Raw genomic sequence first — 24574 nt, 5'->3', positions numbered from 1 at the left:
GGTAAACTGTGCCCAAAATCATCAAAAGACCACAATCGGATTATATCAAGATTTCGATTTAATCTCCCTGGAGAGGGAGCGGGATGTGGAGTTACGCCCCACTCTTGCAGAAATTGACATTGCAAATGGGGTTACCGCATAACAAGCCCTACAGGTTCCTGGATCTCGACGTCTGATAAAGCTGAAGTGTGGTAAAGGGAAAACAACCTTTGCTTGTGTCCCCACAATGGCACTGCATGGGGACAATGACAATGATGTTTTGTTAATTGGACTAATCTGTGATAGTACATTTTGGATTTACAACAGAAAAACAAATGGGCTTTTTTTTTTTACATTGATCCATCATGGATACTTATAGTTAAGGCAGAAAGAATAAGGTAAATAAACAGCAATTCAAAGTGCCTGTTTTATCCTCCAATGTCCTCTGCAAACCACATTTATTTTATTGAAATACTCTTGATGTCATTTTATCATAAAAACAAATACTGAAGTATAAACAACGAATAAAGGTTTTCATATGCAGTGCTTTTATACTTCTTCCTCTGCTGAGGAACCAAGCCACCAAAAAAGATATATATTTCACAACTCAAAGGTCCTATGGGTAATATGCGTGCCCTGTACCATTGCGGTTTGTCACATCAAGGTTAGTATGATTGCATTTGACAAAGGTTATTCCAGTGGTTTTTATTGAGATTCCCAAAGTCATGTCATATTGATCAAAATATGCACAGCCATACCAAAATGTGCCCTTTGTAAATGAAATGTAAAATGTTTTCCCCAGCTCCCCACAGTCACACATTGGCCTTCAACATAATGCAGGAGTGTGTGCAGTTGTATTTTATTGATGAGCTGTCTGTGTACCATGTGAACGCTGTCTACGCCGCCACGATTGCTGCCGTCCTCCCATAAGCGGCAATGGCGCTCCCCTCACAGTTTGATGTCCAACGTGTGTGTGTTGTGTTTTATCTTTGCACTGCTTTGGTTCCCTTTGATTTCCCTTAAGCCTTGTGTCTTAGTCTTTGTCATGTAATGGTCTCTGAATGCTTGCTTATGGGTTCCATTTGTTTTCTCCCTCCCGTCCCCATTTCTCCTTTTTTTTGCATGCCACGTTCCTCCTGTTCCCTCCCTCCACCACTACTGTCCCTCCGTCCTTGTGTGCTCAGACACTACGCCCAGCACTGAACCCGCAGCACACGGTTGGTATCTCTTCCCTCCTCTTCTTTTTCGTCTGCCCGCCACAGCATGACACCTGATAACCAGCTCTGTTTTAAGGTTCTCGCTCTCCTTTGATTACCCTACTGTACTGTCTGCCACACTGTGGATGAATGCCTCCTGTACATGAAACAATGATTTGCTGTGGTTTCATTTGTTACTGTGTCCGTCTGTCTCTGCTTGTTTGTGTCTGCATCTGCATATTTCTGTCTGTTTGTACATCTATTGCTTAACCCCAATACTTCCTCCTAGCCTCTACACACTCGTGTAGATCCGAAAGAATCAGAAGGGTATAGCCAATATGCTAATAGCTCCACTTTGCCTTCTGATAGGCTAGGTGGAATTTTGCCAGCATTGCTTACACATTACTCTGTAGGCTCAATTCCCCTATAAGAAAGGAATTAAGGGTCGATTTGGAATTGGGCATTTGTATGACTAACCTGCTGGTCCTTTTAGCCAGTTTGTCCTTTTAGCTAACTCCTCTCTGTGTTTGTTCCTTTTCATGACATACATGTATACCATGACAACAGGAGAGGAGTTGGCTACAGCACATACAGAATGGGTCCAGTCTATTGTATAACTATTCATCCTTCATGTGTCTATGTCTGTCTGTCTGTCTGTCTGTCCACCTGTCTTTCTGTCTGTTAGTGTATTTGCGTTAGAAATCCTTGCCAGTACATTTTCATTTAAAAAAAAACCACCCCTTTTGGGTTTAATCAAAATGGCCACTCTTAATTGAACACCAGATAATATCTCCATAACATCGCATGAGTGTGCATAAGTACTTGTTGACATTTGCCTCCAGTGTTCTCATTTTGCGCCCAAAAGTAATAAATATTGACCTGCCTCAAATCATTTTTTAATGGATTTAAATGATGTCTAAATGGCTGGTTTTGTAAGGTGATGGATTACCTGGTACTCAGACAGCGTAGTTCAGTTTGCCAGATAATTACCGCTTGGTTTCTGTCCACATGGGCCACAAACAGCAGACTATTCATAGAGCTCAGAGGACAAGACATTTTTGTATGCAGCTAGTGTTTTGAGACATGGAGTGCCCTTCTTCTTGGCTTTTCAGGCATAGGAAGTGCCCTTCTACTTGGCTTTTCGGGCATAGGAAGTGCCCTATTACTTGTTCTATGAGTAGCAGCACCAGCCTGGGTGTGCAGTGTGTAAGTGGGGTTTTCTGAGGGGGAAAGGCACTGAGGTTTGACTACATATGCTACGTGGTACATGGAGCCAGGTTATAATTTTGCCTTCTCGCAGTTAACTGTCATTCTAAATACCATGTCACAAGGGTAATGTTAACCTTGTGGAGTAATGTCTGCATGGCCTATGATGTATCACTTATAATTGCTATAAGCCCCAGAATAAGTTATTGCAATTTCCACTATTCAAATAGGACATTGGTGAAACCCGATGAACAGATTTGCGGATATGATTTTACATATGCAGACATGTAAAGGTATTTGGGGCATGGGGATGGAGATGGGGAGGGAGGTATGGTATTGTATACACACAATTTATCTAACTCCTTACCTTGAAAGGGATACATCAGGATTTTGGCAATGAAGCCCTTTATCTACTTCCCCAGAGTCAGATGAACTCATGGATACCATTTTTATGTCTCTGTGTGCAGAATGAAGGAAGTTGCTAACTAGCGTTATCTTAATTGCTAACTAGCATTAGTGCAATGACTGAAAGTCTGTGGTAAGTGCTAGAAGATACCATAGACTTCCAGTCATTGTGCTAACGCTAGTTAGTATTGGCTCGCGAAACTGAACTCAGTAAAAAAAGAAACAGCCCTTTTTCAGGGCGCTGTCTTTCAAAGATAAATCGTAAAAATCCAAATAACTTCACAGATCTTCATTGTAAAGGCTTTAAAAACACTGTTTCCCATGCTTGTTCAATGAACTATAAACAATTAATGAACATGCACCTGTGGAACGGTCGTTAAGACATTAACAGCTTACAGACGGTAAGCAATTAAGGTCACAGTTAGGAAAACTTAGGACACTGAAGATGTCTTTCTACTGATTCTGAAAAACACAAAGAAAGATGCCCAGGGTCCCTGGTTATCTGCGTGAACATACCATAGGCATGCTGCAAGGAGGCATGAGGACTGCAGATGTCGCCAGGGCAATAAATTGCAATGTCCATACTGTGAGACGCCTAAGACAGCGCTACAGGAAGACCGGACGGACTGCTGATCATCCTCACAGTGGCAGACCACGTGTAACAACACCTGCACAGGATCGGTACATCCTAACATCACACAGGCAGCGTCCTACCTGGATGGGCCGAAGAGGCCCTATTAGAGGGCTCCTCCCTTACCTCCTCGCACTAGCCTGCCAAAGACAGATTGACCCACCCCTGCCACGTGTCATACAAGAAGGGACCGGAGGGGTCCTACTAGAGGGCCCCCTCCCTACCTCCTCACACTAACCTGTCAGAGATAGAAGCGGGACAGGTACAGGATGGCAACAACAACTGCCCGAGTTACACCAGGAACGCACAATCCCTCCACCAGTGCTCAGACTGTCCGCAATAGGCTGAGAGAGGCTGGACTGAGGGCTTGTAGACCTGTTGTAAGGCAGGTGCTCACCAGACATCAACGGCAACAACATCGCCTATGGGCACGTCGCTGGACCAGACAGGGCTGGCAAAAAGTGCTCTTCACTGACGAGTCACGGTTTGTCTCACCAGGGGTGATGGTCGGATTCGTGTTTATTGTCGCAGGAATGAGCGTTACACCGAGGCCTGTACTCTGGAGTGGGATCATTTGGAGGTGGAGGGTCCGTCATGTTCTGGAGCGGTGTGTCACAGCATCATCAGACTGAGCTTGTTGTCATTGTACAATCTCAATGCTGTACATTACAGGGAAGACCTCCTCCTCCCTCATGTGGTACCCTTCCTGCAGGGCCATCCTGACATGACCCTCCAGCATGACAATGCCACCACCGATACTGCTCGTTCTGTGTGTGATTTCCTGCAATACAGTGTTCTGCCATGGCCAGCGAAGAGCCCGGATCTCAATCCCAATGACCATGCCTGGGACCTGTTGGATTGGAGGGTGAGGGCTAGGGCCATTCCCCCTAGAAATGTCCAGGAACACCAAGGTGTCTTGGTGGAAGTGGGGTAACATCTCACAGCAAGAACTGGCAAATCTGGTGCAGTCCATGAGGAGGAGATGCACTGCAGTACTTAAGGCAGCTGGTGGCCGCACCAGATACTGACTGTTACTTTTGATTTTGACCCCCCTTTGTTCAGGGACACATGATTCAATTTCTGTTAGTCACATGTCGGTGGAACTTGTTCAGTTTATGCCTCAGGTGTTGAATCTTATGTTCTTACAAATATTTACAAATGTTAAGTTTGCTAAATATAAACGCAGTTGACAGTGAGGGAACGTTTCTTTTTGACTGAGTTTACCTCTAACTTCCTCCATACTGGATGCAGATACATAAAAATGGTATCCATGAGTTCTCCTGACTCTGGCGAAGTAGATAAATGGCCTCATTGTCAAAATCCTGAAGTAACCTTTAACATAATGCCAACTCTGGTGTGAAATGTGTTTTATGCAAAATTTCAAGCAGCTTTATCTCACACCAACTGCTAAATCAATGTTTGTGATCAGTAAGATGCATGCAACTCTCTCTTAAGGTTAAGCTAGCTTCTGAGTATCGCGATATAGTTTTTCTTTATCGGCAAGATAGACATATTGATTCAACTGTACCTTTGCATTCTGTTCAGAAAGCTATTCAGTGGCCTTAAAAAATATTTGAGTCATTCAAGGTGCATGGAATACAAAGATGCCAACAAAACAAGTTTCACACAGGTCTCTGTGAAATATTAAGCTGTCGCAGAAGGATTACACATTTGCATTCTATCGTTAAAAAATGTGTTCTTGTTGTTTTGGTGCCCTTTCACTGTTTGGGAGATGTTTCTGCTCTCTGATAAATCTATTTTACCCTCGGTATAGCCTAGAAACAAGATGTTACATAAATAAGAGGGGGGTGGGGTTTGACTGAAGGGGGTAGAAAGATACTACAGTGAAGTGTAACCAGTACACTACCACCAAAGTAAAGCAGTCCCATTTGTGTATTTATGCTACATTTTTTGCATCGTCCCCTTTGTCAGAAGTGCTTCACTCTGAAGCTGAAGGTCTATTCAGTTGCTTTGGAGATGGATACTACAAGGCCAAGTTGTTGTTACTCCTTTGCGGCGTAGAGCTGAAGTGGGGTTGCCTCAGGAATATGAATTACAGTGCAGGGCCGGGAGACGCATTGCTGTCCTGGTCAGATAGATCAAACCCTTATCAGCACGTCAGCCTCACTGTCAGACAGCACTTCTATCGCCACATACTGGCACCGGCGGTATTCATAGCCTTTCCTTTACCTGACCCACTGTGTATTTAGTTTCAAACTGCCTGGGGTGCTGACTTTTTCAATCTGATTTATCAATAATGTGTCATCTTGTGTGTTTTATTTTACGATAAATGATGTTGGTGTTTTTCCTCAAAGAATGCATTCTTCAGAGGCTGCCCTCTCTCTCGTGCTGTGTGAATGTATTCAGGATTGGTCCCTCGTTCTCTCTGTTAATTTCCAAAGCCAACACGTTTCACTCTGGCCTTTACAAGCATTAGGCTAACATGTCCAGGCCAGTTGTTTGATGATGTGCCTTAAGTAACTTGATTGCAAAAAATATATCTGCAAGAAGCCCGCCGTAAAGCCAGCGTCGGTATTATTTCAGATCCCCACACAGATTAAGGCAGAAGGTGTGGTGGTGGCAAGGTAGTACTATTTCACCTCATGGTCGAAGTAATGCAATTGAATTTCAAGGACTGGTGCGCTTGTTTGTTTGTTTGTTTTTTTTGGGGGGGGGGGTGATTGTGTGTGTCCATTTCATGCATGACATTTTAGAGTACATGATTTTGGCTGTTGTCCTACCTTGTTCTTCATGCTTGAATTACCTCGAGGCCAGGAAATACCATCTCACCATTGCCCAATGTGAAGCTGAGGGCCCTCCTTTTCTGAATGTTACTCAGAATATTTCATTCATATTCCTGAAGCAATCACAAAGTCACCCCCAATAGAACAAAACAACTGAAGTAAACTCCCTGCAATCCTCAGGAAAAGTGACATTTGCTGCTTGGGAACATTGAGCAACAGCTTATTTATGTATCTCTCTCTCTCTCTGTCTCAGCGCAAAGTAAGTTAAGCCTCTGTTTGACATGAGCTGAGCCTCTGCTGATGCGCGCCTGTTTTACATGCCGAAGAGTGCCAGCACTAACTAACTACCTCTCCCCTGGAAGCTGTCACCATGGTGATGCCCCTGCTTGTTGTGGCAGAGAGAAGCCAGCATTATTGAACTTCTTGTTTCAAGAAACAGACATTTTGCTCTGCATAATGCTACACTTGAGAGCCCCTGTTTGGGTTGGCATGGGGACGACATCTCTATATCTTCAACAGAATCTTCTTGCTCTTATCCACACTTTCTTTTTGAAAAGGGCATGGTCAGAGGATGGAACAGGTCTAAAGTCTGTTCCATTAGTTGATAACGAGCTCTGCCTGCTAATCTTCTATCTGGAGAGGTGAGCACGCTGGAAAAGACACTCCTGCCAACGTGCCTGTCAGGGCGGTGTGCAAGAGAAGGAGGGGATAATTGAGCTAGGAACAGGAAGCCACTGGGAAAGCTATGGTGGAGCGAGAAGATGGCGGAATAAGGGCCACTTTGCTCCCAGCTGGAACTGCAGCAGGTGAAGCGGAAGACTTATCTCTTCCATTTAATAGGGAACAGAGTTTGCCACATTTGAGCCCCGTTTATACCTGGTTCTAACATGCATCCTTGTTCCTGATCTTTTCCACATACTGATTGTGCTCACATTTTCAGGCAGGTTTAGATGATTAAAAGATGCATTGTGATCTGATTGTGATCAGATCTTCCTGACCATCTCAGGAGGTATTGAAGTATGCATTGTGTCTGTATATCTTACAAGTGATCTGGACAGTGAAACCGATAAAATCAGGGATGTGCAACTTCAGTCCACGGGGGGCCTGATTGGTGTTACGCATTTGCACCAGCCCCAGCTAACACACCTGACTCAACGAATCATGATCTGCAGTTTGGAATGCAATTAGTTTAATCAGCTGTGTTTGCTAGGGATGGGGGGGAAAGTGTGACACCACTCCAGCCCCCAAGGACTGGAGTTGCCCAACCCTGATTTAAATCATCATTATCCCGCCTTCTAAAATCATTGACAGGTGGCACCATTGACTTATGGCATCAATATGTGTCTTAAATAAATAAAGATAAAGGAAGGACCAGAGAAACTGGTCGCAATGCGGACACAGTGGACAGATAAGAGACACATTTTAATACCATGTGCAGATGCATATCTGAAAATGTGGCCACAATCAGTTATAAACTAGGCTTTGTATGCCATTAATATTCAGACCTGGTCAGTAAATTACAGGAACACGACTTTGAGTTACCTAGAGGATTCGTCACAAGACATGCCGCATCCTATTGTTTCCCCCGGTATGTTTATTTCTCGGGTCTTTCGGAGTTGTCAGGGTTTTCATTGACTCCTTCATTACTGCTTTAGTCCACTGGCTTTCGAAGTCATGCTAAACGGGTGGGAAATTAGGTGGGAGAGACTGTGGACACACCATGCATTTAAATGGCAAGTATCTCGTGAGAGCTGTATCTGTGTTTGTGTCTGTGTGTACGTGAGCTGAATATGTATGGCATAAGTGTAGCATGTTGATGGTACATGTATGTGTGGGTTTCATGTGAGATGCGTTTGTAATTTTGAGCACGCTCTGTGTGTGTTTGTAGCACGTGTTGTGTCTGTGAGCCTGCCACTTGTGGGGCTCTCTCAGGTGAGGCGCATATGCTGCCGTAATTAGCCAGGAGACTCGCAAACTATTAAGGCAGACAACCAAAAAGGGACCCTCTTCCCCTCCTTCTTCTCCCTCTCTAACTCATCCTCGGCTGACATTAAATGGACCACCGAGGGGCCGTCTGGGGCCTAGACGCCCTGGTGGTTGGCGGGAAGCGAGAATCAGTGGGGGTGGTTTCTAGCAGCGGGGCAGACGAGTGTGGAAATTAGCTTAGTCTACTGAATCAACAGTTCCTCAGTCACCTGCCGTTCCTCTCCATCGCTCGCAGCCCACGCCAAATGCTATCTTCCAAGGCTCTGGCCCTTCATTTAAGCCATTTTCTTCAATTATTCTCCCCTTTTCCCTTCTATGGCCCTGTTTGAAATGTTGGGTAAACAGAGGTACAGTTTGTAATTATCTGGCAAGGCTTCTTAGCCAGTAGTTTTGGAGGTTTCAGTTCTCTACATGGTGTAAAGATTTGTTTTGGCCTTTTGAAGGAAATGTGTTTCCAAATCTGCCTTAATTTGTTGGTTTGGTTTGCTCTTAAGCTCTACACCGCAAAGAAAAAATGTACATTCTGAATGTCACAAGCCTTTTAAAGCACCGGTACAATGACTGGCTGAAAAATTTGCCGATCTGTGGAATAGAGGGATAATAGACGCTCTTTGATGTAAAAATGTTCCCATAATTCATATTCATGAGAGCAGAGACCCCTTTGAGGTGAGGTTTTGGATTACAGATCACCTCTTCTCGACACTCTGGACTCCATTATCACTGCGTGCTTTGTGAACAATGGCCTCACCGAGAAAGCACTACAGGATTGTGCTGTATGTCCTCAGAAAGGGACCAAAAATCACCCAAAAACCTGATAATGACATCTCACAGTGGTCTACAGCTAGGAAATCAAAACACCCTGCTAGGCTGACATTCATGCATTGACACATTTTATTCCTTCCAATTTTTTGCCTGCTTTTTGTGGTGTTTTCATTGTCCAACTCAAAGCCATCAACCAGCTGTAAACTCTTGGGAAAAAATATGCTATCTAGAACCTAAAAGGGTTCTTTGGCTGTCCCCATAGAAGAACCCTTTGAAGAACCAACCCCTTTTGGTTCCAGGCAGAACCCTATTGGGTTCCATGTAGAACCCTTTCACAGGAGGTTTCTTCTACATGGCCACCACCGCAGTGAACCAAAGGTGATGGCTGTCAATGCGAATCTGTGTATGCTCGCCGGTGTGGGTCGACTGCTTCCATGGCAGCCAAGGACAAGACTTAGCCTTTATCCGTCTTTTCTCAGGAAATGAGGGAAGCTTTTGAGAAACAGGACCTGCTCGCCCCAGGCTTTGCACCGTTCCCTGGAAGGGACATCTTATCCTGGATTAGCCCTGACAAAACTCACTTCCCCTGGCTCTCGCACAATGGACAAATGGTCCCCAGTGGTGTCTTGTGTTGTTTACACATATTTACATAATTCTTTTTTTGTCATGTTATATACACGTGGCACCCCAACACACACAGTGGGGGGATCTAGATGTTGACTCACTAAGAAAATAAGCAACATCAGAGTCCAATTTTAACCGAGCCCTGCCACAACATCTGTCCCTAATTCTTTACTTGACACAGGATATTCTACTTTTCCTTTTTTTCTTTGCCCACAACTACATTAAAGCAGCTGGAATTTAATGGGGTGGTTTGTTTGTCTGATACAAAGACTCCTCAGGCACTCTCTGTCAAGCTAAAAATCCATTTGGTTTAACCAGCTTGTAAAGGTTGCCCTCCTCTCCTTCCCCTGCCTCCGCGCCACACCGGCGGCCCACTCCTGTCCAACCCTCGCTACTGTAAATATAAATCTTGGGGAGTTTGTCGGCCAATACGGTAATGACAAGGCTCCGGGCAGCTTGGTGACAGAGAGGGGTGGGGAATTGGAGAGGGGACGATAAACAGACGGTAGAGGAGAAGAAAGGGCAAACGGTGAAGCAAAAGCAGTTATTGCTCCGCTGTTCAGGTTTTTTTTCTCTGCCTCCCATTAACAGGGCGGTGTATCTATGAGATGAGCTGCAGAGTCTCTGGGCCTGTCGAGTCCTCTGAACATCCTGACAAACATAGTAGGCCGCTGGAATACATTAGGACGTGGTTACGGAGGGAACCATGAACTAGTTCTTATTCAAACTTTCTTAGTTTAGAGGTCATGCAAATGAGAACTTGTTCTCAACTAGCCTACATGGTTAAATAAAGGTGACATTAAATAAATAAATACAAATCATAGATTTTATTTGTCAGTTATGTTTGTTGGGTCTATATTTTTCATTGTCCATGATTATATCAAAGTCTCGATGAGGATTTCAAATGGTTGCCAAGATACCGAGAGCTCTATTGAAAACGTCCAAATTAATGTAGGGTCTTTCCTAAGAGACAGAAGATGCATGCAACTCATAAAACTTGGTTCATTTTCACAATGAGTGAAATACTTTTTTCTTTCAGTAAAATCCCGACCCCAAACTCCGTGAATGGAGAGGGGACTTCATAGAAAAGCACAGAACCCAATTTCTCATTCATTATGTACATAATGGCTGTACAAGTGTAGGGAAAACCATAAAAGACTTGGTATTAATTGACATTACTTTCACCTTTCCCCACTATCCCCATATCTCATAATAGAGTAGCCTTAGTCACGCACTAATAATACTCTTCCATGGTTTGAAACAGCTTTTTGAGAGACGTCATGCCTTCCACCTATCCGTCTACTGTTACCATGGCACCCAGATTAAATGTATTAACTAAACAATTTAGATCAAAATGGCAAAGCTATCCCAGATCATGATTTTGGAAATTAAATGATAACTTTGATATTGTTTGTTTTCTCTATTCAGCCTCACCTGTATTTTGTGTTTTTGAAGTAATTAGAATGTTAATAGGTTTAACTGTAAACCCTTTCAAAGCAACCCCAGAGGTTGTCTGCCAAGGACATTTAGTGAATAGATCCGGGTTGTTGCCTTCAATAGGCCATCCTTCAGTGTAATCGCTAATTAGAATCACGGTTTGTCATTTTATAAAAGGAGACACCCCACTGTGAACAGAAGTCAGTTCAACATCTAGTTTTGAATGACATTTTGTTGATTTGTCGATTAACGTGAATTCAACAAAAAATGTCACCATGTCATTGGATTTAGGTTAAATGTTGGGTGACAAAATTACAAAATGCCCTGATGTTGATTTTTTTGGAAGTCCAATCAGATTTCCACATTGATTTTGAGGTTGAAATGACATGGGAACAACATTGATTCAACCACTTTTTGCCCAGTGGGATTCCTGTCTATCTGGAACACACATCTCAAATAGCTAATTGTTATTGAAAATAAACACTATATTTATAATAAAAGGAGAATACACTGTTATTGCTTTATCTTCTGTAAAGGAGGTAGAAACAGAACAGTTTGACCTCTCTTTTTACATTTTGTTGGGAAGTGAGAATTGAAATAAATTCACTCCAAAGAATCAAACCATCCAACTAATTAAGTTTTTGGCACACACTCATCTGACTGTCTGTCAACTTGTATACAAGTTCTTTCTTACAAGTTAAACAAGCAGTAACCAATGTCTGAGTCACACACATTCTGTCTCAAAAGGCTTCTCGACTTGTATTAAGCTGGGCTCCTTTATTTACAAGTGCATTATCTAGGAGGCAAAATATTAAACTGACATCATTAAATTGTCTCAATGGGCTTTTTAACAGCAGAGACGGTGCAGTTGTGATGCAGTTATATCTACTGAGGCTATGCAGTAACACATGTACTATATGTATGAAGCGTTGTATGGCACCCACCTGCTTGATGCTGCTGTCTTTTGGTTGTCTTCCTATCCGCAGGCAGCACAGCTGTACCACTGCAATCACTAATGCTTAATTACCAGATTAGAAGATCCAATTAGCAGATCTCCTGTCATTCAGATCAGCCCACTGCCTGATCTGAATGAGATACTTTCGTGTGTGTGTGTCCCCCCCAGGGGTTGGCATTCCTCCCCTAAAAATTGATCGCACTCGCGAAACGGCGACGTGCTTTGTTTGGCACGTGGACACCTTGTTTCCGCATGCTCTCGGAGGTTATGATTTATATTTCAGAGAATGCAGAAAGAGACACATCTTCCTGGCTGGTGCTTTGGGTAAATGTGTCGCTGGCAAGTTGCGCACGGAGACAAATCCTCTTGTTAATTTTTTTTTTTTTTAAGCCATTTCCTCTCTGTCATTTAATTCACTGTTCTTTGTTGAACTGCCTCTGTACACTTACTCAAATGGTGGTACTTAAAGGAGCTACATATAAAATGAAGCCCCTCCAGGAAACTAGAAGAACACCACACACAACCCCCCAGCGCCAACCCCTTCCAATACAACTGTTGGATTTTCAAATCTCAACTAGGGCTGTGGCTGTCAAGCAAATAACTGCCGGTCTCACAGTAATTGACTGGTAATTAACATAAACACATTTGCATCTCCTGGCTTCTATACAAGCCGCTGATGCAAACCTTTGAAACATATACACTTTAAAAGTTGAATAAATCCATGTAATGTAGCCTACACCTTCACAATAAAACCATTATTGGTTGTGCTCGTGAAGAGATGGCCATGCCTCTAAATTACGCTGATAGAAGACAGAGAGGATGCAGTCTTCCTATTCGACAAGAAAATACTATTATTGACAAATAGGAAGACTGCACCATCAGATGCAATTTTGTGTCGGGCCAAAAATAATTTGGGTTAGAAAAAATATTGTGAAACACTATTATTCTACAATTACTGCAGACATACAGTGCCTTCAGAAAGTATTCACACCCCCTGACTTTTTCCACATTTTGTTACAGCCTGAAAATGATAAAATTGAGATTGAGTTACTGGCCTACACACAATACCCCACAATGTCAAAGTAGAATTCACTCTGTTGCCAGAGTGGAATAAAACCGTTAAGGGATTTCACCATGAGGCCAATGATGACTTTAAAACAGTTACCAAGTTTAATGGCTGTGATAGGAGAAAACTGAGGATGGATCAACATTGTAGTTACTCCACAATACTAAAATCCTAGAGGAAAACCTGGTTCAGTCTGGTTTCCAACAGACACTGGGAGACAAATTCACCTTTCAGCAGGACAATAACAATAAACATAAGGCCAAATATACACTAGAGTTGCTCACCAAGACAACTTGAATGTTCCTGAGTGACCTAGTTACGGTTTTGCCTTAAATCGGCTTGAAAATCTATGACAAGACAACCAATTAGCTTGACGAGTTTAATTTGCAAACATTTCTAAAAACATGTAGATGGGCGATTTAAAAAAAAAAAATGTACAATGCATTTTGAATTTATGCTGTAACACAACAAAATGTGGAATAAGTCAAGGAGTATGAATACTTTCTGAAGGCACTGCGTTATGGACATTTTCTGAAATTACAATGCACAAACGTTATGTGTTTAAGGATAAAAGTAATCACATTTTTTCATTTAATATGTATGGGAATGATGGAAATTCTCATCCATCTTAAAAGTGGCACCTGAGAGAAAACAATTAATACAATTACACTGGACTTGTGATGCACTCTTTTTAATGCCAAGACAACCACCATGCGAGTGAAAGTAATGTTAAAATTGAAACAAAACATTTTCTCGGTGAGTTAGTTTTTTCACAAGTCCTCAACCTCTATCGGCACATTGATGTTTGGTAAAAACCACTGACCTTCATACCTTATACCTTCAACGTATAAGACCTCCTTAAGTGTGACGTTGAGAAGGATAGCACACATATATCAACATGCTGCCATGTAGTATTACCATTGCGCCTATGTGATATACAAGATTGACACAACATACTTCAGAGTTATGATCTAGTAGTACAACATACACTCACTTGTACACGTGTTTTGCCCTGTGGACACTACCACAGCCACACACTCCAGCAGAGCCCAAGATGGCCTGTTGCCGTGCTTAGCCTCCTTGTGGACGTCTAATTAGGGCCTAATCATGAGATATTAAAGCTGAAAATGGCATGTCCTCCTTATTTCTTCTCATTATTCACACATACAGACCTCAGCGGGTGACAGTCCAGAGCGACACACCACCATGATCGGGCACACAGTTTCCATACCACAGAAAGCAACACATTTAATCATATATTTACAGACTCAGTCAGAGACTTAGTAAAACACAAGCACACTCACTTGGGTACATTCTCATACACTTATCATTCATAAGAGAGACAAATTCACAGAAATTCACTCTCACGCACGGCAAACGCTGCATATGTCAGCTCCTCAATCGGGAAATTACCTTTAAATGTCAATCACGCTATAATGTGAATCTTCCACAGCCCAGATTTAATCTAGGCCTATGTCTCTTTAAGCTAGCCTCTAGCCTTTCTAGAAGTTCATACAAATGGCAAATGTAGGCTACCTCATTGTATGGATCACTATAGACTTTAGAGTAGTCTATGGACCAAGAGAGTTAGTGACCTCAGATTGGGATTTATTTATGTTGCAACAGTTTACCATAAGCTTTGAAAAATAAAGCAGGCTGAAAAACTATTGGAGGGCCTTTCTAGATATTGGTCCGGTAATTCACAAGTTTTGCATATTGAAACAGAGAGGAAACACTTAAAGTATCCTTGGTTTCAGTGAGCGATGCTCATTAAATCGGCTCGGCTAATGTGTTTGAAATACCTGGTGGAGATACTGAAAGAGTTCATATGAGTGTGTTTGTGTGTGCGTCCTAAATGTCAAAAGGCAACAAAACAAGGAGAGATGGCGATAAGCCAGACTGAATACCATTTTAATTGTCCACCAGAGGATAGCATCGAGGCCTATTGCTATCGTGTGCTTCATTTGAGAAAGTTATTAGAACTTGACAATGAGCGCCCCAATCCCGGATGCTGAAAAACAACAGCAGCCTTATCCCAAGGAAGCGAAGTAATTGACTCTGAGAGCAAGATCAAGTGTGGCTACAGGCTCCACTCACAAGAGCGAGGATGGATGGGGGTGGTGGAGAGAAAACCAACACTATCTCTCCACATAAACAGCAAACAACTGGGAGAGGGCTGGAAACACTCACCCTCTCTATCCTCTGGCGACGCTTAGCAAAACAGTCATGGACAGAAAGAGAATGCGGGGGGGAAAGGAGAGCAGGGAGGACAGAGTCAGATCCCTGTGGGACTCTAGTATATAGCTTGGGCGTTTGTCATTCAAGTTGTTTGGTGGTAAATTGGAGTGTGTTGGGCTAGATCAGAACCTAGACTGTAAAGAAACCACAGGGATGTGTGGGTGACTGGGTACAATACATTCTCAGCAAAGAGTATAGACATAGACTCTTCTGTTTTCTCTTCTTTCCCACTGACAAGATAGATGGATAGATCAAGAGAGAGAGAAGGAGGGAAATTACCCCACGGTGTCCCGCTGGAAAAAGCGTGAGGGGACCAATCTCAAAAGAACGCTCCTTCTTTGGCGGTGTTTTTGGTCCAAAATAATCCCAAGTTGTTGAACACCTCAGGAAGGTGCTGCTACTCACACACGACACGTCGCCACATCACAGCAGCAAAACGCTTGAGACTCCACCACGTCTGTGTTTTCCTCTCTGAGTGTTGGAGGATGTGTCTCGGGTTACAAAAGGTGTGGACGGCAGAGTGCCTCGACCCTCTCAAGCTAACCAGCCCTCAGCGAGTGTAAACGTGACTCCATTGTCCGCGGGTGACTTCCTATAGGGGCCGGTCACCAACTCTATCAGGAAAGCGTGTTTGAGAGTAACCCCGCATGACAGCACTCCCACTGTGGTCTGTAGATGGACACCCCCTGAGAGTCATCCTTTCCTTCCCCTCATCAAGACTGTGTTCACACTGGTATTTCACTTCAACCCCAAGGTCCTGTATCCACACAGTGCTTTGTAGGGACCTATTCTTCTTTCTCTTTAGGTCTTTGTCTTGGACTTTGAAAACCCAGAATTAAATGTCACTTGGGTGTTTGTACTCAAGTTTCTAGTTTCAGTTGTTGTCTGATGGAGATCTAGAGACTACCCTATTGGCGTTCTGTCTACCATTTTCTCCATACAAAGGAGAGAACGGTTCTCTGAATTCAATACATCACCTTTCCTTGGATTGAGTGTTGTATTCTGGCAGCTGAAAATAATCCTTGTCTTTATATTTACATAGATGTTTCTAAAAGCAAAAGTTGGTGGTTGCAAATTTTCATTCTTCACTTTCACTCATTTTGCTCCCATGTATTCAACACTTTCTTTGTACAGTTCACAATAAGATATCACCTTTCTGGACATAATGCTAAACAGTATTAAATGAAATCATTCTGCTTTTGAGGCCTTTTTTTAACCTTTCCTGTATATGTGCATGCAATTCTAACTTTCCACCTCAGACACTTTCCCTCGTCATGTGTAACAGTATAGCTTCGGTCCCTCTCCTCGCCCCTACCTGGGCTCGAACCAGGGACCCTCTGCACATATCTACAACTGCCTCCCATGAAGCATCGTTACCCATCGCTCCACAAAAGCCGCAGCCCTTGCAGAGCAAGGGGAACAACTACTTCAAGGTCTCGGCGCGAGTGACGTCACCAATTGAAACGCTATTAGCACACACCCCACAAACTAGCCAGCCATTTCACATCGGTTACACATGCATGAGATTAGTTGAGCTTGAGACAGGCCTTCCGAGATTCCCTAAAAACACTCACAACACTCACTCACACACTTCGATTCAGCTACAACTGGACGTGTCTTTGGTAGCAGCTTAGGAGAACTTAGGCAGTAGGTTAGGATAATTAATGTAGCAGGTTAAAATAATTAGATTAAGGTTAGGACAAGTCTTATGGTTAGCCAAAATGCTCTCCTAACCTGCTCCAAAAAGTCACTTCCAGTCGTAGCTGTATCGAAGTGGCGTAACCAGGCTGGCCCACCAGTTTGGCCCATAGTAGGCACGTTTACACTGCACCTTAGCCCACCCTTACAAAAAAATAATACAGTTTTGAAACTGCAGTAAAAGTGGAGTAACTGGTATTTTGGACACAGCAGCATAACTCCACACTGCCCTTTCTCACCTGGACAAAAGGATCACCTATGCTGTTCATTGACTACAGCTCAGTGTTCAACACCATAGTGCCCACGAATCTCATCCCTAAGCTAAGGACTCTGGGAATTAACACCTCCCTCTGGATCCTGGACTTCCTGACGGGCAGCCCCCAAGTGGTAAGAGTAGGCAACACTGATCGTTAACACTGGGGCCCCTCAGGGGTGTGGACTTAGTCCCCTCCTGTATTCCCTGTTCACCCACGACTGCGTGCCAAACACGATTCCAACACCATCATTAAGTTTGCTGACGACACGTAGGCCTGATCACCGACAACGATGAGACGGCCTACTGGCAGTCTGGTACCAGGACAACAACCTCTCCCTCAATGTGAGCAAGATGAAGGAGCTGATCGTGGACTACAGGAAAAGGCAGGCCGAACAAGCCCCCATTAACATCAACGAGGCTGTAGTGGAGCGGGTCGAGAGTTTCAAGTTCCTTGGTGTCCACGTCACCAAAGAACTATCATGGTCCAAACATACCAAGACAGTTGTGTAGAGGACACGACAAAACCTTTTCCCCTCAGGAGAATTAAAAGATTTGGCATGAGTCCTCAGATCCTCAAAATTTTCTCCAGCTGCTCCATCGAGAGCATCCTCACCACCTGGTATGGCAACTGCTCGGCATCTGACCGTAAGGCGATATAGAGGGTAGTGCGAACGGCCCAGTACATTACTGGTGTCAAGCTTCCTGCCATCCAGGACCTATAAAATAGGCGGTTTCAAAGAAAAGCCCATAAAATTGTCAGAGACTCCAGTCACCCAAGTTATAGACTGTTTTCTCTGTTACCGCACGGCAAGCGGTACCGTAGCGCCAAGTCTAGGACCAAAAGGCTCCTCAACAGCTTCTACCTTCAAGCCATAAGACTCCTGAACAATTAATCAAATCGCCACCGGGCTGCTCCTCGCTGTTTATTATCTATGCATAGTCACTTCACCCCCACCTACATGTTCAAATTACATCAACTAACCTGTACCCCCGCACGCTTACTCAGTATCGGTGCCCCCTGTATATAGCCTAGTTATTCTTATTGTGTTACTTTTTATGATTACTTTTTATTTGAGTCTACATGGTAAATATTTTCTTAACGCTTCTTGAACTGCATTGTTGGTTAAGGGCTTGTAAGTAAGCATTTCACAGTAAAGTCTACACTTGTTATATTCGGCGCATGTGACAAATAAAGTTTGATTTATACTGCACTCTAACTGCAGTTACACTGCAAAATTACCACTGTAAAAAAACGGTGTTATTTTGGCTTTAGTATTTGCCACATACTGCAGTTAGTTATACTGCAGTGTACTGCATCCGCAGAAACATGGTGCCAAAATAGCCCGTGTGAAATGGGGTCAAGAACAACGCATAGAATTTTCAAAGTCCAATCACAAAAGCTGTACTTGAACCTAATTTGCATATGCTTGTGATGCATGTGATGCGTTCTGCATGGTATTTTAATAAGTACATTTATAGTACTCCCATCTGAGGACAAATCATTGACAAGGAAACCAAATACTTTTATCCATGCAAAAACCTATGGCTAACAAAAATGATAGCTCTGCAGGCTGGCTACCATCTCACTTAGCTAGCCAACTGAAAGCCACAAACTCTCCAGCTAGAAGGGCAGCAAATGCTTCATTTTCATCTGTTTTCATAGCTTTTCTATTGACATTTAATTGGATATAGCAATCCATGATAATATTATTGTTGCGTGATTTCGGCTGGATCAGAGAAGTTTGTCTCGTCCATGCACAGCATTCGCTGTACAGGGGCAATATCATATGTCAAAAGTGAAACGTTGTTTCCGTGGTCAGACAGGCAGACAGCAAGGTTTATTCAAACCATCACTGTTGAAAATAAAAGGCTAGAAGCAAGAGGAAATAATGTGTAAATAAATTGCTTAACATTGGTCACGTGGCAGAGATAGAATGTGTGTTTGTCCGTAAGCCCAGTGCTTTGGAATAGAAGTGTGAATCCTTAGCACAGGTCTAAAGCTTAGCCCAGGGTTAAGATAGCCTGAGGATAAGAACAATGCAGAGTGAAAAGGCCTAGTGTGTTGCCTTGGGGGGCTCCAGCATCTGGGTAGTACTCTGGTGAACACCCCAGGCCCGGGATGGAGAAATACATCCGCCCCTGATTACCTGCCGTCTGGTAGCACCAATGAGCCATCTCGCCATGTCTGTAACAATCTCCCCTCTCCACGGGGGGGCCACCTGTGGAGAAGATGGGTGATGGAGGATAAAGAGATCTGAGTACCTAGCTGTTCTCACTGGGTGCTGGCACTTCGGCCTCAAAAGCATTTTGTTTTACTGACATTTACACTCGGGCCCTGTTCAGACAAAACATGAACCAGGTGTTTCTAGACATAACAACACTTTGTTGTGCTGTGAGAATGCACAGTAGGATTCATTTTAAACCAGGTGCACTGTGTGAGACAAAAAAGTTAACGGGATATAATTTCCAGCATGCAACACATGAAGAATTGTTGTGTTGCCTCACCCTGAAAACTATCTTATACCCGTTTTTGATTGAATAAAGTCTTGGTCTTAATCCACATGATGGAGGGTTAATCTGCCTAAAGATTTTGGGGTCAATCAACTGAAAATATACACCTTGTTATATTTTTGTTGACGCCAATATCTGTTTGAAGTATAGAAAAGTACGGATGCTCCGTTGCTCCAGTTTTATACCATTAAATCCTAAGTGTTTAACAAGGATTGTTGTTGGTGGTAATGACTCATCTATAAGCACCATGCAATATGTATAATTAAGTGACTCATTGCAGTCAATTTGGATGGAGGGACATTTCAGGGGTTTCCATTACCATGCCAATTCTCTGTGAATTATTGAATATTCCTGGGGCAGAATGGGCTGGATGAGATTAGGCGTTCATTGGTTTGTGTTATGAGAGTGAAGCAACTCATTTCCAAACCATCTGGCCCTCTCTAAAATTACACAATGCAACAATGTTGGTTCACAGTGGACTTTTTTATCAAATTACAATTTCCCCCTCTTCTGATTGCGTTATGACCTGAGTGACGCCCCTCGCTGCAATCCATCATAAACTCCAATCTACAGTCAGATTTTTGTTGCCTGTGTTCCCTAGCCCCCTGTCATTTGTCTACAGTCGCTGCACTGAGGCTGACAAGGCAGGGTGGGCCGACAGAGATGGCGAAGAAGGGGTGGGGGTCAACTGGGGGTCAGATCACTCCCGATGTAGGATGGGATACGACAGTCGGTTCCCCGAGCCCCGTTCATTTGTCAGTTTATGTTAATTAGAGTCAAGTACTGAGTGGGATGTCAAACCCACCATGGACCCAGTACCTCCTCTCCTCCCTCATCCACCAGTCCCTCATCCAGTACAGAAAAAGGAAGTAATTTTATTCAGGGGGAGGGGAGAGAGCAAAATTCCCTGACATTTCCATAGGCCTCTGTTTATCCCCCAGCCTGACGGACTGGCGTAGCCCAAGTCCACATTAACATCTTAATAGGAAAGTGTGTTAGCGCACGTCTTTACCTCCCTCCCTGACAAGAGCGAATTAAGTGTCAGAAGGATTTCTGCAGACTTTAATTGAATCTGCCCAGTGCGGAAAAGGGAAATCTGAAGTCAAAATAACCTATTAGGGTTATCAAGTAATGTTTGGCTGAGTTTGGCAGGTAGCACTGTGACTGTGGCGTTCTCTCCCCCCAGTATTACCAGTGAGTTGTTTATGAGGTGAGTTGGGTAAGGAAGAGGGTGGCCATGTTGCCCAACAGCATGGGCTTCTCTCTCTCTTCGTTAACCTTTAATAAATTGTGGCAAGTCCAACAAGTAATTCCTTAAGCTGGGATTCAGGCTAGCAATGAGTGCGGTGGATGTGAGTCGATTGGAAAGAGGATGGGTGTACAGTTTTCCTTCCTTCTCCATTCCCTCTAGCCTTCCTATCTTTTCGGGATAGCTCTTTGAAGATGATGCACCTGTAAACATACATAGCTCTGGAATTAAACACCCGGAATGACAAAATCGAATCGGTTAGTCTTTGATATACAGTATACAGGAATGTAGCTGTGATATGGCATAGGCCTCACTTTCACAGATATATAATCCCTCATTGAATCTGAAACTTTTCCCTCTCTCAATGACGTAAGGTCTTGTCGAAAGCCCCCGGTCTCCTATCTATTCTCTCACCCAAAATCATTTCCTAGCAGAGTGTGAGCTATTGATGAAAGATTTTCCTCCTTTGCGCCGTGAAGAACCAATCAAGTCCACAAACCGCCATTAACTTTTGGTTGTCATGGATCCCTACACATGATCAATAACCTTCACATATCATTACGGTTTGGAGCCTCTGAGGCCTGCCTTGTTCTTCAGGCCAAACTGGTATAAATCTTTCCAAAAAATTGCCTAGAAACTGCACTTTTAGTCGTTGCAGGCTAAATGTATTTCAATAGCTCTGACTGGAGACAGGGCAGGATCCAGATTTATTTGAACAGCGGTGCTTGCTCTGGTAGATTGAAGTTGAGAACCACCCGTATCACTTCATAAATCATGTTTAAATGTTCCACTATCTTCTTCTGCCATTCAGTTAAATGGCCAACCACAGTAGAGTTATGCATGCTCTTACTGTAAATTGGATAACATGCTATGTGTCACGATCGTCGTATTGAGGAGACCAAAGGGCAGCGTGGTGTGAATACACTTTTAATTATAGACGAAAAAACACGAAGTACACTAAACAAACAAAACAAACTAACCAGACGACCGTGACCGCTATAGAAACTGAGTGCTAACACACAACATCACATAGACAATAACCCACAAACCACAATACAAAACAGGCTACCTAAATATGGTTCCCAAGCAGAGACAACGACAAACACCTGCCACTGATTGAGAACCATATCAGGCCAAAACACATAGAAACAGACTAACTAGACATGCAACATAGAATGCCCACTCATATCACACCCTGACCAAACAAAACATAGAAACAAACAACGCAAATAATGGTCAGAGTGTGACACTATGTGCTATGTAAATTATTTTTTGTATAGCAGTTCTCCAAAAGCAGTAATTTTGCCTAATAAACCAAACTCTTACCACATTCTGGACATTTTATATAATTCAGTTCATTATATATTTAGTTTCATTATGGTGGAAGCTGGAATATAAAATATACATTTTACTTTAATAATATTGTGTGTTTTAGAAAGAATCTTCATGGCCTTTATTGCTGTGGTTTCATAAATGTTTTCACAATTCTCATTTTGCCCTTTTTTCCAACTGCAAACAGCATTTGTGTATTTTAGGCTGAAGTAGTTGACCATATACTTTTAAGGATTCATGTTGTCATTATTTCTTTGGAGATCTTTAATCCACCAAAGTGGGTGTGATGTCCTCCATTACCATGCACTGTTTGTGGATTCTCTAAAAGCTGTTTCTGTTACTGTACTTACAGATTCCAGAGCTGGAGAGGGAGCACCGAGAGCGGTCGACCATGCAGTCATTGGAGGAGTGGTGGCTGTGGTTGTCTTTGCCATGCTCTGTCTACTCATCATTTTGGGACGGTACTTTGCAAGACACAAAGGTGTGTGACAAACCCTTTTGTTTTCTATCTATAGAAGCACCTCTGTGGAATCACAAGGATAAAAAGTACACAGACACACTATAATTTCATGTTTTTGTTTACTCAGTATCATTCTAATATTGTCCTGGGCTATCAAAAAATCCACTTCCCTCTCCCCACTGAACACAGTTTTAGGAATTCTACCATACCGCCTGAGCCCAATCAGATTTTTTCTATTTTATGGCAACTGTACTTTTGAAGGGGTGGTCTTTGGAGTGCAGCCCATGCTTTTGGTTTTGATTCTAAATTACTCCCTGCCCTTCTCCATTTGATCTGGGCTATCGCCTTCATTATCAGGCCCAACACTGTTGGGATGTGAATAATCCCTGTCAGAAATGAAGTTTGAAGTGGATTGCTCATTCCAACTCGTTCGGTGAACTTGGCGAGGTTAATTTGAAGTTGTGAGTTGAGCTGAAGCAGAATCTGTATATCCATGTTTCGAATCTTGAATGCTAATCAAAGAATGCCAACGGAGAGGTTTTTAACCTTTATTTAACTAGGCAAGGATTAACAAAAAATTACAAAACAAATATTTGTTTAATGGTTTACAGTGGCAAATAAATAATTGACCTACAAGAATTAAAAACTTAGCAGCTGATATATAACTTTTAAGTTACAGTTTCCATTAGAGTTTGTGTTGGTGTGCCAACGGACATGATTATGAGTTTAATATGATCATATTTTAATAATGTATTTTATGAGATCAAATATTCGACAATTAACCTCATGGTTTGTTTTAGTTCAATGATTTGCTTCTTAATGTCAAGGAAACTTGAGTAGGAATTCAGGAGCTTAGCAATGAAGTGTCCATTTTTATCATCCCCCCTTCAGGTACCTACTTCACGCATGAAGCTAAAGGAGCCGACGATGCAGCAGATGCAGACACAGCCATTATCAACGCAGAGGGGGGCCACAACAACTCGGACGAGAAGAAGGAGTACTACATATAGAAATCACAGGGCCCCAATACTGTCTTCTGTGGAACACCACGCTGTCTTTGGGTTGGGGGGGGGGGGGGTTGCTTGGGGTTTGAGAATTGGTAGGATTAGGTTGGGTAGGTTGATTTTAGGGGTGATTGCCCGGGATTGAACAATGTATTGTCCAGTCTCTGCAGCTGAGGAGGAAAGGTTTTGTGTGTATAAGGTGAAAATATGGGGAGGGGAGGTTTTTGGTAAGGGTGGGGGGTTCGGGGGTTGCCAGAAATCACTGTAGAAGAGAGCGTCACCATGCGACACCTCCCAAAACTGCTGGTACGAATTTTGTTTAGTTCAACCATTTGCAGAAAATTCTGTGCCTTGTTCTGAATTTATTTTCTATTCATTCTTTATTTCCCCCCATCAACATGCCCTGTTGCTCCCCACCCTCCCTCTTCCACTCTCTTCATTATCATTGTGCTGTTGGCTTTCCTATGAGGGTAAAATTACACAGCGGCTCTGTTCATCTCTCCCACTGTGTTCGCACACACGTCCTCTCCTGCATACCAAAAGCTCATAAGAACCCTATTTCCACTATACTGTGAGCAGGCCAGGTCTCAACCACCACCTTTCTTTTTTTCCAAACCTTTTGAAAGCTCCAAAACACATCCAACGCTTTACGTATCATATTCGAAAAATGAATATAAGGAAAATATTATTACCCATAAATAACATTGTGCCCCCTCCCCCCTCTTCAAAACACAAACACACAGAAATATAATCTAAAGGAAGACAGTAGAGGACAATTGGTCTCGAAAACTGTCCTTGTTTTCTTTGTATCGGGGCCAATTCCTCATCACCGTGG

The 24574-nt window shown here is 43.0% G+C and overlaps 1 protein-coding gene across 4 annotated transcripts in view; it reads left to right on the top strand.

Moving 5' to 3' along the window:
- Positions 1–23792, top strand: part of cadm1a (cell adhesion molecule 1a) — a 431149-nt gene extending 407357 nt beyond the window's left edge. For 2 of the 4 annotated variants that reach the window (XM_029627469.2, XM_029627468.2), the window contains 3 exons: positions 1164–1196; positions 22628–22756; positions 23627–23792. In XM_029627469.2, coding sequence (XP_029483329.1) covers positions 1164–1196; positions 22628–22756; positions 23627–23745 — 281 coding nt within the window. In that variant the 3' untranslated portion in view covers positions 23746–23792. The remainder of the gene's footprint in view (positions 1–1163; positions 1197–22627; positions 22757–23626) is intronic. The other 2 variants (XM_029627471.2, XM_029627470.2) reach the window with 1 other exon arrangement.
- Positions 23793–24574: the final 782 nt, after the last annotated feature.

The sequence above is a fragment of the Oncorhynchus nerka genome, linkage group LG22 (assembly GCF_034236695.1).
Source record: "Oncorhynchus nerka isolate Pitt River linkage group LG22, Oner_Uvic_2.0, whole genome shotgun sequence".
In the NCBI taxonomy this organism is placed as follows: Eukaryota; Metazoa; Chordata; class Actinopteri; order Salmoniformes; family Salmonidae; genus Oncorhynchus; species Oncorhynchus nerka.
The sequence above is the reverse complement of the archived record's forward strand: the minus strand, read 5'-3'. Positions and strand labels throughout refer to the sequence as shown.